Source organism: Thalia democratica, chromosome 5, assembly GCF_965202585.1.
Source record: "Thalia democratica chromosome 5, ktThaDemo2.hap1.1, whole genome shotgun sequence".
Taxonomy (NCBI): domain Eukaryota; kingdom Metazoa; phylum Chordata; class Thaliacea; order Salpida; family Salpidae; genus Thalia; species Thalia democratica.
This window is the reverse complement of record NC_139169.1, coordinates 43,759,277-43,772,522: the sequence shown is the minus strand read 5'-3', so window position 1 is coordinate 43,772,522 and position 13,246 is coordinate 43,759,277. Positions and strand designations below refer to the sequence as shown.

General features: G+C 24.6%; 1 protein-coding gene across 1 annotated transcript; it reads left to right on the top strand.

The window, feature by feature from the left end:
* The first annotated feature begins 10,800 nt into the window (after positions 1-10,800).
* LOC145835433 (chaperone Ric-8B-like) lies at positions 10,801-13,115 on the top strand. Its single transcript, XM_082943017.1, has one exon. The coding sequence runs from the start codon at positions 10,826-10,828 to the stop codon at positions 12,404-12,406; it is 1,581 nt and encodes a 526-aa protein (XP_082799143.1). The 5' UTR covers positions 10,801-10,825; the 3' UTR covers positions 12,407-13,115.
* The last annotated feature ends 131 nt before the right edge of the window (positions 13,116-13,246 follow it).

Here is a 13,246-nt window from a genome sequence, read left to right as displayed (position 1 = left end):
AATATGAAAAATACTTATTAGGAGAATAAATTGAGTATATAAAAAGTCGGAGAACAGAAAGTGACATGTGTGAAACATATACAAATGAATAAAAACTATATATTAACTCAGGATACATTATTATATTAATATATATTAAGTGAGTGCGTTTATGTAAAAGATAAATGAAAAATGAAAGATGAGGAAGCGCCAAGATGCTATTTTAAAAAGAACTGTCGGTTTTGTACACAGTTGTTTGAAATATCACGTCTTTTATTTAGTAATTGTTAACTATCTTCTGCTACAATTTCCAAGTTCAAGGTTGCATATTTGGCAGATCTTGCTCGCGCTACTGATGTTATTGTTGGCATGGTGGATATAGCAACAATTTTTATTTTAATGGACAAATGTATACACCTACTTTAGCTTCTATTCTTTCCTTACAGTATTTAATTTTTTACAGAGCTCCGTTAAAGTGTGTTTATCCGTTAACACACAGAAACATGTGTTAATATAATAAAAAAGTTCTAATGTGTTAATCTTATATAAACTTTCTTTTTCATGTTCATTCAGTTTTCGTAATTTTCAGTAAAATTAACATATAAAGCTAGTTCTTGAAAAATTTCAAGGTATAACTAGATTTTTTTTTAACTTTCTATCATAAACAATATTTTGCTCAATTAGCTCAACTAAGTTCAAAATTACGTCAAAGCTTGTAAATGAATAACAATAAAGCACAAATAAAACTCAAGTTGATGTTCTACTTTGTCTATGTAAGCTACATAAGCTTACAATACCAATGAAATTAATTAATCTTAAAAGTTAAAATTTTCTAATTGACATTAAAATTTTATTTTTTAAATTCTTCAAATTTGCTAGTTAATATTAGCTATTATTTATTAAAGTTAACGAACTTGATTTAAAATCAGTTTAACTTAATTCTCTTAGCATTAGTAGCTATTAAGCAGCATAAACATGATAAAAGTTTAGTGTACAAACAAGTTGAATCATGGTATTTTAAACTAGTATCATAGTTTGTTGAACAACAAAAAAAGACGCTGAAAATATTTGGTTCTAGGACCTGGTACACCAAAAACCTTTCGTTTATCGAGTCGCACACAACAGATACCTTTTAACGTCTTTTCCAGGACTAGAAGCTGTTGTGAAAAAAAAAGATTCAAATAAATAGTTTAAATATGAAACAAACTAAGTAAGATAACTATTGGTAAACTTTTAAGTTTTAAATTATAGTCTTTTTACATGCTTTAGTTAGACATATATGAAACAATTCCAAACTTGTTTTATTTCCATTAGTCTTAGGGTATCAATTTTTTTTAACCTTTTAGATGTAATACTAAATAAATTTAAATTTTTCCACTATATGTATTATACTCTAGTTAATTAAAAAATATTTTTGCTACTTTTTATAGTTTCAAGTTTTTTTTAGTTTTGTTTTTCATAGACACTTTAATTGTGTTGTTTTTTAAATTACTGTTGTGATTTCACCAATTGTTTACAAAATTTCCGCCTGTTAAGCCTGAATAAACTTTAGGTTAGTTTGCTAAGATGACCGATACTTTATAAATATTTTTTTTTAAGAAGAATTAAGTAATTAGGGTCAATTTTCTTTGCTTCTAAATTGCAAAGTTTCATATTTAGTCGATAATAGTATGCTGTATAATAGTTTAAAATGTTTACTATTTTGTTTTAAAAGAGTGTCGATAAATGCAAGAAGACTTTTTCTACACTTTATTTTTACTGATGATAGGGAAGTAAGTCGGCTAATAAACTACTTTTCTTGTTCTTTCTAATATATTTTTATATTGCGTAAGTTTATCATCTGTGTAATAAAATTGTTAAATGAAAAAAAAACTATTTGTTTCATTATGTCTTGATTTCGAATCTTTATAGTACTTTTCATTGATTGATAATCAACTAATTTGTTTAATTATCAATGTAAGTTTTCTTAATTATAGCTGTGAGGCTCGAATTATTGTTATGTATTCTAATTGTTTGTGGTATGTGTTAAAATCGCTGTTTGAAGTGCATAAGGTTACGTTTCAAAAACTATACATAGTTTCAACTACTTCAGTCGTTATTTTAAATCTAAAAAAAATTATTACAAATTTTGTCTTTGATTATTCTTTTTTCTGTTTATAGTGACTCTCTGTATATTATAAAATTTAACTTTTTGACTTTTATATAAAGTTTTAGGATAGTTAAAACCCGATAGGACAATATATTTGTAAATTTAAGCTCAAAAAAGAATGGATTGTCGTCGTTTTTTTTCCATGTTTGTTCTTATAGGTTACCATAGCTGGGTGCACGACAAGTCAAATTCGGACAATTCAAATTCCAACAATTCAAATTATTTAAAAAAAATTGAAAGGGCCATAACTAAAAAATATATATATTTGTCAAATATAAAAAATACAAATGTAGGTCAAATTAATATATAAAAGCCCTTTTTTTCTTTTTGCAAAACATTAAATATTTTTCAGGTGTGGCTTAAATAAAGTAAAAAACATAGTTAATTTTAGTAATTTAAAAATGTCTTTTAAAATATTTAAGAAATTGAAAAACAGAAAAAAATTGGCATGTAGATATTAATAAGAAGTACATATGTATTTTTTATTTTTATCAAATTTATAATACTTATTGAGATATAGTCTTTTAACTATCTTTTAAAGAATTTGATTTATCGGAGTTTGAGTTTTTCAAATATGAATTGCCATGTAACCACCATAATTTTACATATGTGTCGCATTATTTAATGTTTTTAAAAAATGTTTCTTTCAACAACTAAATATTATTATTATTATTATTATTATTATTATTATTATTATTATTATTATTATTATTATTATTGTTATTGTTATTATTGTTATTGTTATTATTATTATTGTTATTATTATTATTATTATTATTATTATTATTATTATTATTATTATTATTAAATAAAGTGTTTAGAAATTTTTAGTGCTTTCTTTGATTATTCGTTTCAAAACTTGATTCACTAGACTAGATTAATAAAAGTTTATCTAATCTTTTTTTTCAGTTATTGTAAAAAAATCGAAATTTACTCTAAGCGTAATAGAAAAAAAAGTATTTATTCGAAATAAATATTTTCTAATAAATGTTTTGTGTTTTTAATTAGACAGGTTCACCATTACTAAATCATCTTCATACAGGTTTATCTACAAATACACCTTTTATATATCAAGTAAATAATTACAATTGTTTTATGTTGTAGAAATAAAATTTTACTATTATAACCATACTCATAATTTAAAAAAGAATGTGATAATAATTTATATAAGCATTCTATGCATAATGACTTTTAACAGCAATTCTTTGAACACTGATAGCTATTGTTTAAAATAAAATTACCAATATTAGTGATATATCTGGTGCCGGTGAAATATATTCCGACATATCCAGGGGTTTGGCCAAATCTTGATTTAATTAAGATTTCCATTGAATCACTAAATTTTACAAACTATTCTACTAAAAATGTGTAAGTTAATATAGTTTTGCAAATAAAACAAACAACAATCAAATATTGTTTTAAGTTTTTTTATAAAAAAAACTAGTATTTTTACTAAGCAGCTTTTTAAGAAAAAACAGATCCTAATATTCAAAAATGTCCCGGACCTTAACTTTTATTTTCCAGAATCCGTATGTCACTAGTATTGGTCTATTCAATTGAAAATAATTTAAAAAAATTAAAAGTAAAAAAAGTACAAAAAGTATCTTATATAACTAAATAGAATAGAATTTGTTTTAAATATTCTTCAGTGAATTAATTTTATTGGTCAGTGTCTTTGTATTTTTATAAACTAATATTTTTTGCGATAAAGGGCAATATTCAGTTTTCTTAGTATTGGTCATTAATTATGGTCTTCCTTCTTAGTCGAAAAAAAAATACTTTTCAAAAAAATCTTAATTCACTGACAAACAAAGATATTTTTGTTAAACATTTTGAAATAAAATAAAGTGCTTTCTTTATTTTTTTATAAAAATAGGTTGCGAGAACTAAAATACATTTATAGACCCTTTTGTGGTTTTTTAATTCACGTATAATTCAACTGAATAATATTTTAAAAAAATTGTTAAAATAAAGTATGTTTTGAGATACGTTCCGAGGACTAAAAAAACCGAAATGTTTTACTTTTCCTATGTGCTCTAGCACCGACCCAATAAAACTAAATTTAAAGATAAAGAAATTTTTGGTATTTCATTTAACATTAAAATTTTGTAAAAATATACTTTAAAACCAAAAAACAAATAAATTACTGTGTTTTGAAGTTTTTAATTCAAAAAAAAAGACTCAAACTTCTCCTTGTCCTATAACAGAGATTCTTAATCTTTTTTTAATATTTTACTCCTTTTTGGAAGGTTAGTATTACCAATTAACCCCCCATATACAAAAAAGTGTTTAATTTTTAGGAATAGAACTTTTTTTTGAACTTTAACCTTATTAATATAAAAAATCGTAAAATCAAAAGAGGTTATTTAGCTTGAAATAAATTACAGTTAAAAATTAACTTATAAACCGAAATTACAATAAATAACCATTTATTTTCATAACTTGTAATGAAGAAAAATTACCCCCTAAAACAAGGGAGTTTACCCCTGGTTAAGAGTCGCTGTTCTATAATAGTTGTCTTTTTTTTTTACCAAGATTTAATGAAAAAAATTCGAAAATATTTAGTATATACTTTAGCCTGCTTGGTTAGACCTCAGCAGCGGTTTCTCGCGACTATGCCTGCCTGATGAGTCCTAAAGAGAACAAAATCGGCCGTAGGTAGTCTCAGCCCTCAGGTACTGTTGTTGTTGGTTGTGCGGAACGGTAAAGTTAATTGTTTGTTATTGATGGTGTAAAACATCTCAACTTTGTTGATGATGGTTAACATAAATACTGGTTAATCTAATTCGTATAGTTTAAATTCAAAAATATATTTTGTTTACAACTAAAAATAATTATTTACATTTTAGTATAGAGTAAGTAAGTATTTAAAATATTTTCTAAAATTACTGATAAAATTTGATTAAAAAATATTTAAGATTATGATTATAACTTTTCTGTAGACTTCAATGAATATTATATATATTTTAAATGTAAGATAACTTTATTTTTTTTTTATTTTTTTTCATAGTTAAACTATTAGATATTGATGAAATTTTTAGTATTGTGTCTATATACTTTTTTGTTTAGAAAGTAAATTAGAAAACTAACGTGTGACAGCCTATACAAAATTTCTTTTTTTAAATCATAAGCAAAATTAATAAAGTTTTATCTATTTCTTAAAAAATAAAACATGTTAACATGGTTAAGATTCTATTTTTAGACATGTTTTGTTCACTACCTACATATATTTTTTTTAGTCATGTAAAGTTATTAATTAGTTGAATAGCTGTAGTTGCTAATAAATAGAAAAATTGAAAACATCTTATTCTGTACTTGTTAAATTTTTAAAACATTCCTCATGTCTGTCTTAACTCGTTTTTTCCGCAATAAGTAAATTTCAGTTTGTAGAAATTAGTTGATAGTTTGGAAAAAAACTGCTGAAAAATATATTAATCTTTTTTTCAATTATGTTCTTCTGACTTCTGAGCACATAGTTTTTTAGTTGTTGCAATCTATATATTTTTTTGAGTTTACTAAAAGTAAACAAAACTTAGTTACTTTTTTTGAACTAGCTTTTAGTTATTACAATTTTACTCATGTAAACTAATTAGTAAATAAGTAGTCGAATTTAGTTTAGATTTTTTTGTAAACATTTTTTACAAATATACATTTTCAATTTTCTTTTTTTAGAGTTTTAGTTTAGACTGTTAGTTTTCTTTTTTGCCGAATTAAATTAAAATCAAGCATGTGATGTACGAGTCGATGACCAAGACTCAAGAGATCTTTTTTTTTACACCCAGGTCCTTAGCCAATTTTTTTCAATTGAGCATTTTCGTTTTTTATAGTTTCGTTTTTGTTGAATTAGCTTAAATGCATTAGTTTACTTGCTTTTTCATTTAGCATATATTTTTGTTTTCAGCTTAGGTAATTTCCATGCAATAATTGGTTTCAAACCATTAATAAAAAATTACTTCAGTACCAAACTTTATAAAGCCAATGTATGTAATGGCTAATTAATAACTTAGCAAAATGTTTTGCTAAATTGATCATTAAAAATAATGTTTTGTGCATCACTGATTATTAATTTGTTTTGATCTTACAATATCCAACTATTATTACTTTCAATGACAGGAATCCTAAACCATCAAGCCACATGTTTTTTTATTAATTGCAGTTTCTAATTCAAATAAAAAAATACTGTTGATATGTTTTTTGTTATATTCATAGTATAGGTGTTCTTTGAAAATATAGGTGTACTGTCTATTCTTTTTCACAGTATAAGGATAATCAATTGTAGTTTTGTTATCAGAAAAGGTCAAGTTTTGGTTATAGTTTTTGAACATGTACAGTTTTATTGATTTGTTAGTTTTTTTTTAATGTCAGTTTTATAGTTTTTAATGATTCTTTTTATTCCTTATATAATTTTAAAGTTTACTTTTAAAAAAATAAAAACTTTATACTTTTATTTTTAAAACTTGTATGTGAATTATATTAATGAAATTGTTTATCATTTACAGTTGTAGTTGCTAAATTTTTTCTTTTTTTCTAAATATTTAGTTTTACAATTAAAAGTGTGATTTCTTTTTATGTAATTATTTTATTTTGTTTCTTTAAGTTTATTGTTGTAGAAGGAATAGTAAGTCAGATGTTTTTCTACTAAAAAAAGTTTGTTTTTGTACATTTAAAAGATAAGAAAAATTATATTTATTTACAATAACTTTACCACTTCTCTCTTTTAGTTTCATGCTTAATTTTGGCAGAAATATATTTGAAATAGTGCTTACTTTTTTTACTTTTAGATTTTATTTTGTTATTTAATTTAAGTAAAAATAACACGGAATAATTATTTTATTTATCTTTAAGTTACATTATTATTGCTGCTTTATTGAAACTGACAAAAAGTTGTTTATAAAATATATGGTGTGATGGTCGATGACAAAAAGGATGTTTACACATCAATCCATTGACCTTAGTTTTGAGTGTTTATATTTTTCTTTCTTTCTTACTGTATTTGTACTACTCCATATGCATGTACCCTGAAACTGGTTTGTTATAAATAACTGTTTTTTTGTTTATTTTTTTTATAATTTTTTTTTAATTTTGTACCAACACAACTTTCAAAATATTGAGAAACATTTCCTGCAAGTTTGAGGCAGTTATCTCAAAAAATGTAGGAGAAGATAGAATTTTAGTGAAATTGTCTTTTTTTGTTGTTTTTAGTTTGCGCAACCATAAGGTACCTATTGTTGCCCCTGATTTTGACCTGATATATCTCAGAAACTATTTTGAACATAAAAAATTTGTAAAAATCCTCTTATAACTTGGTAAAAACTTAACAAAATAAGATCAAATTGTGAAAAAAGTGATTGACTATCCTATGCCCTCAATCATTGTATTATAAAAGGGATAATGATGTAAACAACTTATAAGAAGGTATTAAAAGCCATCATAAATGTTTTATTTAAGTTAGATAATATAAATCATATAGTTTTCTAAAAAATATTTTAAATTATTGTATAAACTATGTACTTAATAAATAAAATTTTACATATAGATGAAGTTTTTAGAAACACTGATTTATTAGAAGCCTTTGCATTGTAGTGCTTGAGATTTTCAAAAGCATAATATATCAGGTGTATTTTTTACCTTTGTAATGACAAATTTTTTTTAAAGGAGTGGACATTCAAGTTAAATAACATGTGATCTTTTACACTTTTTTCACAATTTTATTATATTTTTTATAGTTTTACTTAGTTACAAGATGCTTTTTACAGATTTAAAAAATTCAAATAAATTTTTGAGATAAAGCCGGTCAAAGTGGGAGGCAACAGTAGGTTCCTTATGGGATGCGCAAACTAAAACAGGAAAATTAGACTATTTCACTAAAAATCTATCTTCTCCTACTTTTTTTGAGATAATTACCCAAAATTTTCAGAAAATGTTCCGTGCAGTATTTAGAAAGTTATGTCGCAAATAATTTCTAAAATACTGAAAAAATTATATATAAAAAAAAAAACAAAAATAAACTGTTATTAAATTTTAGTTATTAAAATTTTGTTCAAACAGAAATTTATAAAAATTGCAAGGAACATTTCCTTAAAATTTGAGGTAGTTATCTCAAAAAACGTAGGAGATTGATTTTTAGTGATTTCGAGTTATTCGTCCTTTTAGTGTGCGCCACCTATAAGGAACCTATAGTTGCCTCCAACTTTGACCACCTATATCTCAAAAATTATTTTGAACTTCTAAAATCTATATAAAGCAATTTGTAGCTCAGTAAAAACTAATTAAAATATAATCTAATTGTGAAAAAAAGTGTTTTACCCCCCCTCCTCCTATGACCTTAATGTTTTTTTATGTTTTAACAGTTATTATTACGATTTTAAAAGATATATTGATGCATAGATAACAAAGAGCTACTGTTGTTTACTTCTTTTGTTAAAATTATTTTTATATTTTGTTCTTTAGCAACAATATCATACTTCTAGGCCATTGAACAATATTGAAAATTATTATAAGTTAGTTTTACTTTGAGAATTTTCAATTAAATTACCTATTTTTATAACTCAAAGGTTTTAGAGATGTAAAGCATCGAAAATAGATAATTCTAGGGGCTCCTTATCTATGATGCAAACTAATCAAGCTAAAAAAAAGATTTATTCATTAATAGCTTATATATTGTCACAGTCATTAATGATTTTTTTTTGTTGCTTTCAAAATTTTATAGTCTAACTTTTATACAGTTTTTCCTTAACACTTGAAAACTACAGAAAAATCAATGTTTTACAAAAAACACTGAATAAAATTTGAAAACCTGACAGCTGCAAATTCTAGGAACTTTTGATTGGCTAAAATTTACCTACTTTTAACTTAAGTTTTAAATAATAAAACCTTTTATTTTGATTATTTTTATATTTTGGGGTAAGTGGTTTAGGAATAAGGATATAGATTAAAAATATTAGTTAAAAAGTCTTAGGGGTAGGGGTTTAGATGTTATTATATATACTGCTGTGTTATTACTCTTTATTTGCATAATATTATGAATGGAAAAAAATTAAAGTGTTATTTCTGCAGCAGACCTTTAAAAAAGTCATAAAAACACTTAAATAAGTTTTTTTATTTAGTACTGGAATATTTTTATTTATACATTAACACAATTGTTGATAATATTAACTTGTTTATTTTACTTAAGTATATCTATTTGTCACTGGAAGTATTTTTCAGATAATACACTGTTTTATCTAAAATTGGTTAAAAGCGCTCTAAGTTTAGCAGCGTAAGTGCTGAATAAATTTCATTCAAAACGTTTTTTTTTTTTTTAATTTACCTTCATTTTCTATGCTCAGTACAAAATATTGCAGTACTTTTAACAGCTGGTTAAAATTTTTGATTGATCAAAACAACATAAGTCTTTTAAAAGCTTTCAGAAGATTTATAATTTTAAAATACATTATATTGAACTACAAACGTGCTGTTCCTGCACTTAGTGCAGGGTTGCCACACACTCAGTAATATACTTGAGGATAATTTGAGATAAAAAAAAAAAGGTTGATTAAGGATAGTTTTTTTCTCTTTTTTTAAGTTTTTTAAAATCTCAGGACAATTTTTTTTCTAGATCTTGAATAATTTAGTTGATCCAGATGTAAAAAACTTTTAAGAAACTGAGGATGATTCAGGATAGTTTTTGGTCACTCAGGATAGTTTTTTTGAACCCTGAAAGTGTAACATTGTACATAGTAAATATCTTTTACATTGTTATTTGAATAACATAAAAAATATAAGAAGTTCTTAAGAATTTTTCTAGAGAAATAAAGTTAAAGTCTGATAATAAATATACATTAATATCAACAAACAAACCACTTTTAATAATAACAAAAAAGACGAAGAGATGTAAAATTAAAAAATCTATGTACAGTAGAAAGCTAAATATTGTTATTTAAATTGTTAAATAAATACATATCTTATAAAAATAAAAAATGGCTTGTTCTTATTTGAGAGTGCAATAAATTAAATATGTTTTTAAAAACAACTTAGAAAAAAAAAGTATTTAAAGAAATGTCTCAAAACTCATTTATCTCTTAAATAATTGTGGCAACCCTGTACAAAAGTATACTTTTTAAACAAGATCCTTGGATCCAGTAAAGTGTTTAATATTTATAGTAATGTAATTTTGATAAAAATATGAAAGTAAAGTAACTGATAATACTAAACATTAAATTGCAGCTAGCAAAAAGATCATAAATATTTTATTTTATATGCTATGCAACTTGGTATTTTTTTACTAGATTATATTTTACATATTTTAAAGAAAAAAAATCATAGTTCACTTTTTATCTTGCACTTGCTTAGAATGAATAAGAAATTTTATTTGTTATACTATTACCATTATATCTAGAAAAACAAAAAATACTATAAGTACTTGACTATTTCTATATTTTGAAAATATTTGTTTCAAATGTGAATATAACTTTAAAGTCATTTAAATACTTAAAATTCAGATATTATTAAATTAAAAATTTTTAGCTTGGCCCCAATAAAGATGTTTGCACAAGTATGTGAATTAATAATATTATTCTTAGTTCACCATAGATAAAACATTTAGTTGCCTTCAACTCAATTATATGATATGCTTCTTTATTTATAATGATATAAACATTTTGTTTTTAATTAATTTACATTCTGTAGATTATTGTATATTATAAACCTTTATTTAAAATGGCAGAAGAAGATTTTGCTAAAATATTGAAAACAGGTATTAGTCTGTCAGAAATAGAAAATGCTCTAGAATCTTATACCAGCAGTCTTCAAAACTTAAATTTTGCCAAAGGTATAAAGACATCAATTCGAGAATCAGTGTGTGAAATTTTAAGAACGCGTTATTTAGTAATGAGGAAGGAAATAGTTGTAACTAAATCACTTGAACTTTTACTTGCCTTAAGTAGAGATAAAGTTTTAACAAATACTGCTGCGTTTGATACAAAATTACTTGACCTCTTACTACTCATTGCTCAAAAAGATTTTAAGGAGCAAAAAATTAATTCATTGTCATTAAAATGTCTTTCAAACATTATTTATCAGACTAGAGATTCATATAACTTATGTAGCAACAAAAAGTTTTTAAATACTGTTGTTACTCAATTATTTAAGCAAGAAAAATGTACACATGATGAAAAAGTAATGCTTATTCGAACTTTATATTTATGCACTGCATTTAGTAGTGAAGGCAGGAAGCATTTAGTTGAAGAACTAAATTTAAGACAATTACTGCTAACTTTTTCAAAGACTTGTCTAGATATTGAAAGTAGTAGTAATACTCAAAACACCATAAGTTTGAAATCATCAGAATTGCTCAATGAAGTATTGAAACTACTTTTTAATGCCTTTATGGATGTTCAACATGCAAAAATAATCAATCAACAAACTGAAAATGAAATGAAAGAGCTACTGAAGATATGTCACAAAGTTTACAATGTCAGCTTTGAAAATGACAAAGTTCAACAAGACATTTACTTAAATGCAAGCTCTGCTGCGTACTGCATCCCACGATTGCATTTTGATGTTGACCTATTTTTACCATTAGATAAAAACAATGAAAGTGACAAAAATCCTGAAAAATTAAGAGATACTACTCCTGTCAAAAAATTGTTTGAAATATTAGAAATGTATCTTAAGATGGAAGAGTTAAGTGATCAAACCATGATAATACCAATTGTAGCCTTTTTCTCCCTTCTAAGCAGGCTTAACAGTACAGTCAGAAAACATTTGAAAACTTTGATTTTGCCTCCAAGAAAAAACTTCAAGCTGAGGCCGGAAGAAGGAGACAAAACTCAGCATAAACTGATCAAAATGCTGACTAGTGTCAACACTAAAATTAAAGTATCTGTTGCTGAACTGTTGTTTGTTCTTTGCAAAGAAAATTCTGAGAAGTTTGTAAAGCACACAGGCTATGGAAATGCTGCTGGTTTGTTGCAGTCCCGCGGCCTTCTTGGTATGAACGTTCAGAATACCGATACTTGCTATTCCAGTGACAGTGAAGATTCTGACACAGAGGAGTATAAAACTGTAGAGCACAAAATAGATCCAGTCACTGGTCACATACCCATGCCAAGAGCAAACCCAATGGAAAATATGTCAGATGAACAAAAAGAGTATTTGGCTGTTCAACTGGCCAATCAGATTTGCAAGCTTGACAGCAACTCAGCTATCCAACCAATGGTTGTTGACGAGGAAGGCAAACTTGTAACAATGCGTGAAAGAGTGCATAATATGAAAATAGACAGTGAAAACCATGATTAGTTTAATTTTTTTAAACAATTTCTTGTGTTCTCTGAATTCTTGCATGTAGTTTGTAATAGTTATTTGTTAAAAGATTTAATTTTTTTATAACAACTTTTTATAATTATAATATTTGTAGTTTGTTATAAAACTATAGTTTTTTAATTATTTGTAACTAAGATTATATTAATGATTTTAAAAGTATATATGTACATAGTAACAAAAGCTTTTTAATAAAGTTTATTACAAGAATATTTAATAAAATAATTAAATTGATGTTAATATTTTTTTTTTAATTAATAAGTATAATGCACCGTTTTTAAATTTCTATTTTAACCTGGTATAAAACACTATACAAGAGAATGTTTTTTTTTTGCCACATTATTTAATAAATAAACAAACACTCTTCTTCTCAAATAATTTAATGAAAACACTTTTGTTGCTGTTCGATTTTTTTGAACCTTGTTTCGTTTATTATCTTGTTCTAACTTTTATTTGTAGTTTTAAAGTAAAATATTTTGCCAAAATTAGTTCAAAATGATAATGAGCTTGTTTTAAAGGTGTTTTTTCGGTATATGAGAAATTTGTTATACAATACACTAAACACTTTCAAATGATTCAGTAATGTAAAGCAATGTTAATAATGGGTTTTACCATAAATTTCACGTTCTCAAGCAAAAAATAAAAAATAAATTAGTTAAATAGCTCTTAGTTAAAAAAATAAAAATAAAAGAATTGCTCTAAACTTTGTATTATTTTTTTACAACATTTCATGTGTTTAAAGGTTTTTAGATTATCATGATTTTACTTGACTTTTTTTGTTAGATGTTGTTTTCAAAAATAGTTAGTTTTATGATTTGA

Coding starts and splice junctions, on each gene's coding strand:
- LOC145835433 (XM_082943017.1), top strand. CDS start 10,826: ATGGCAGAAGAAGATTTTGCTAAAATATTGAAAACAGGTATTAGTCTG.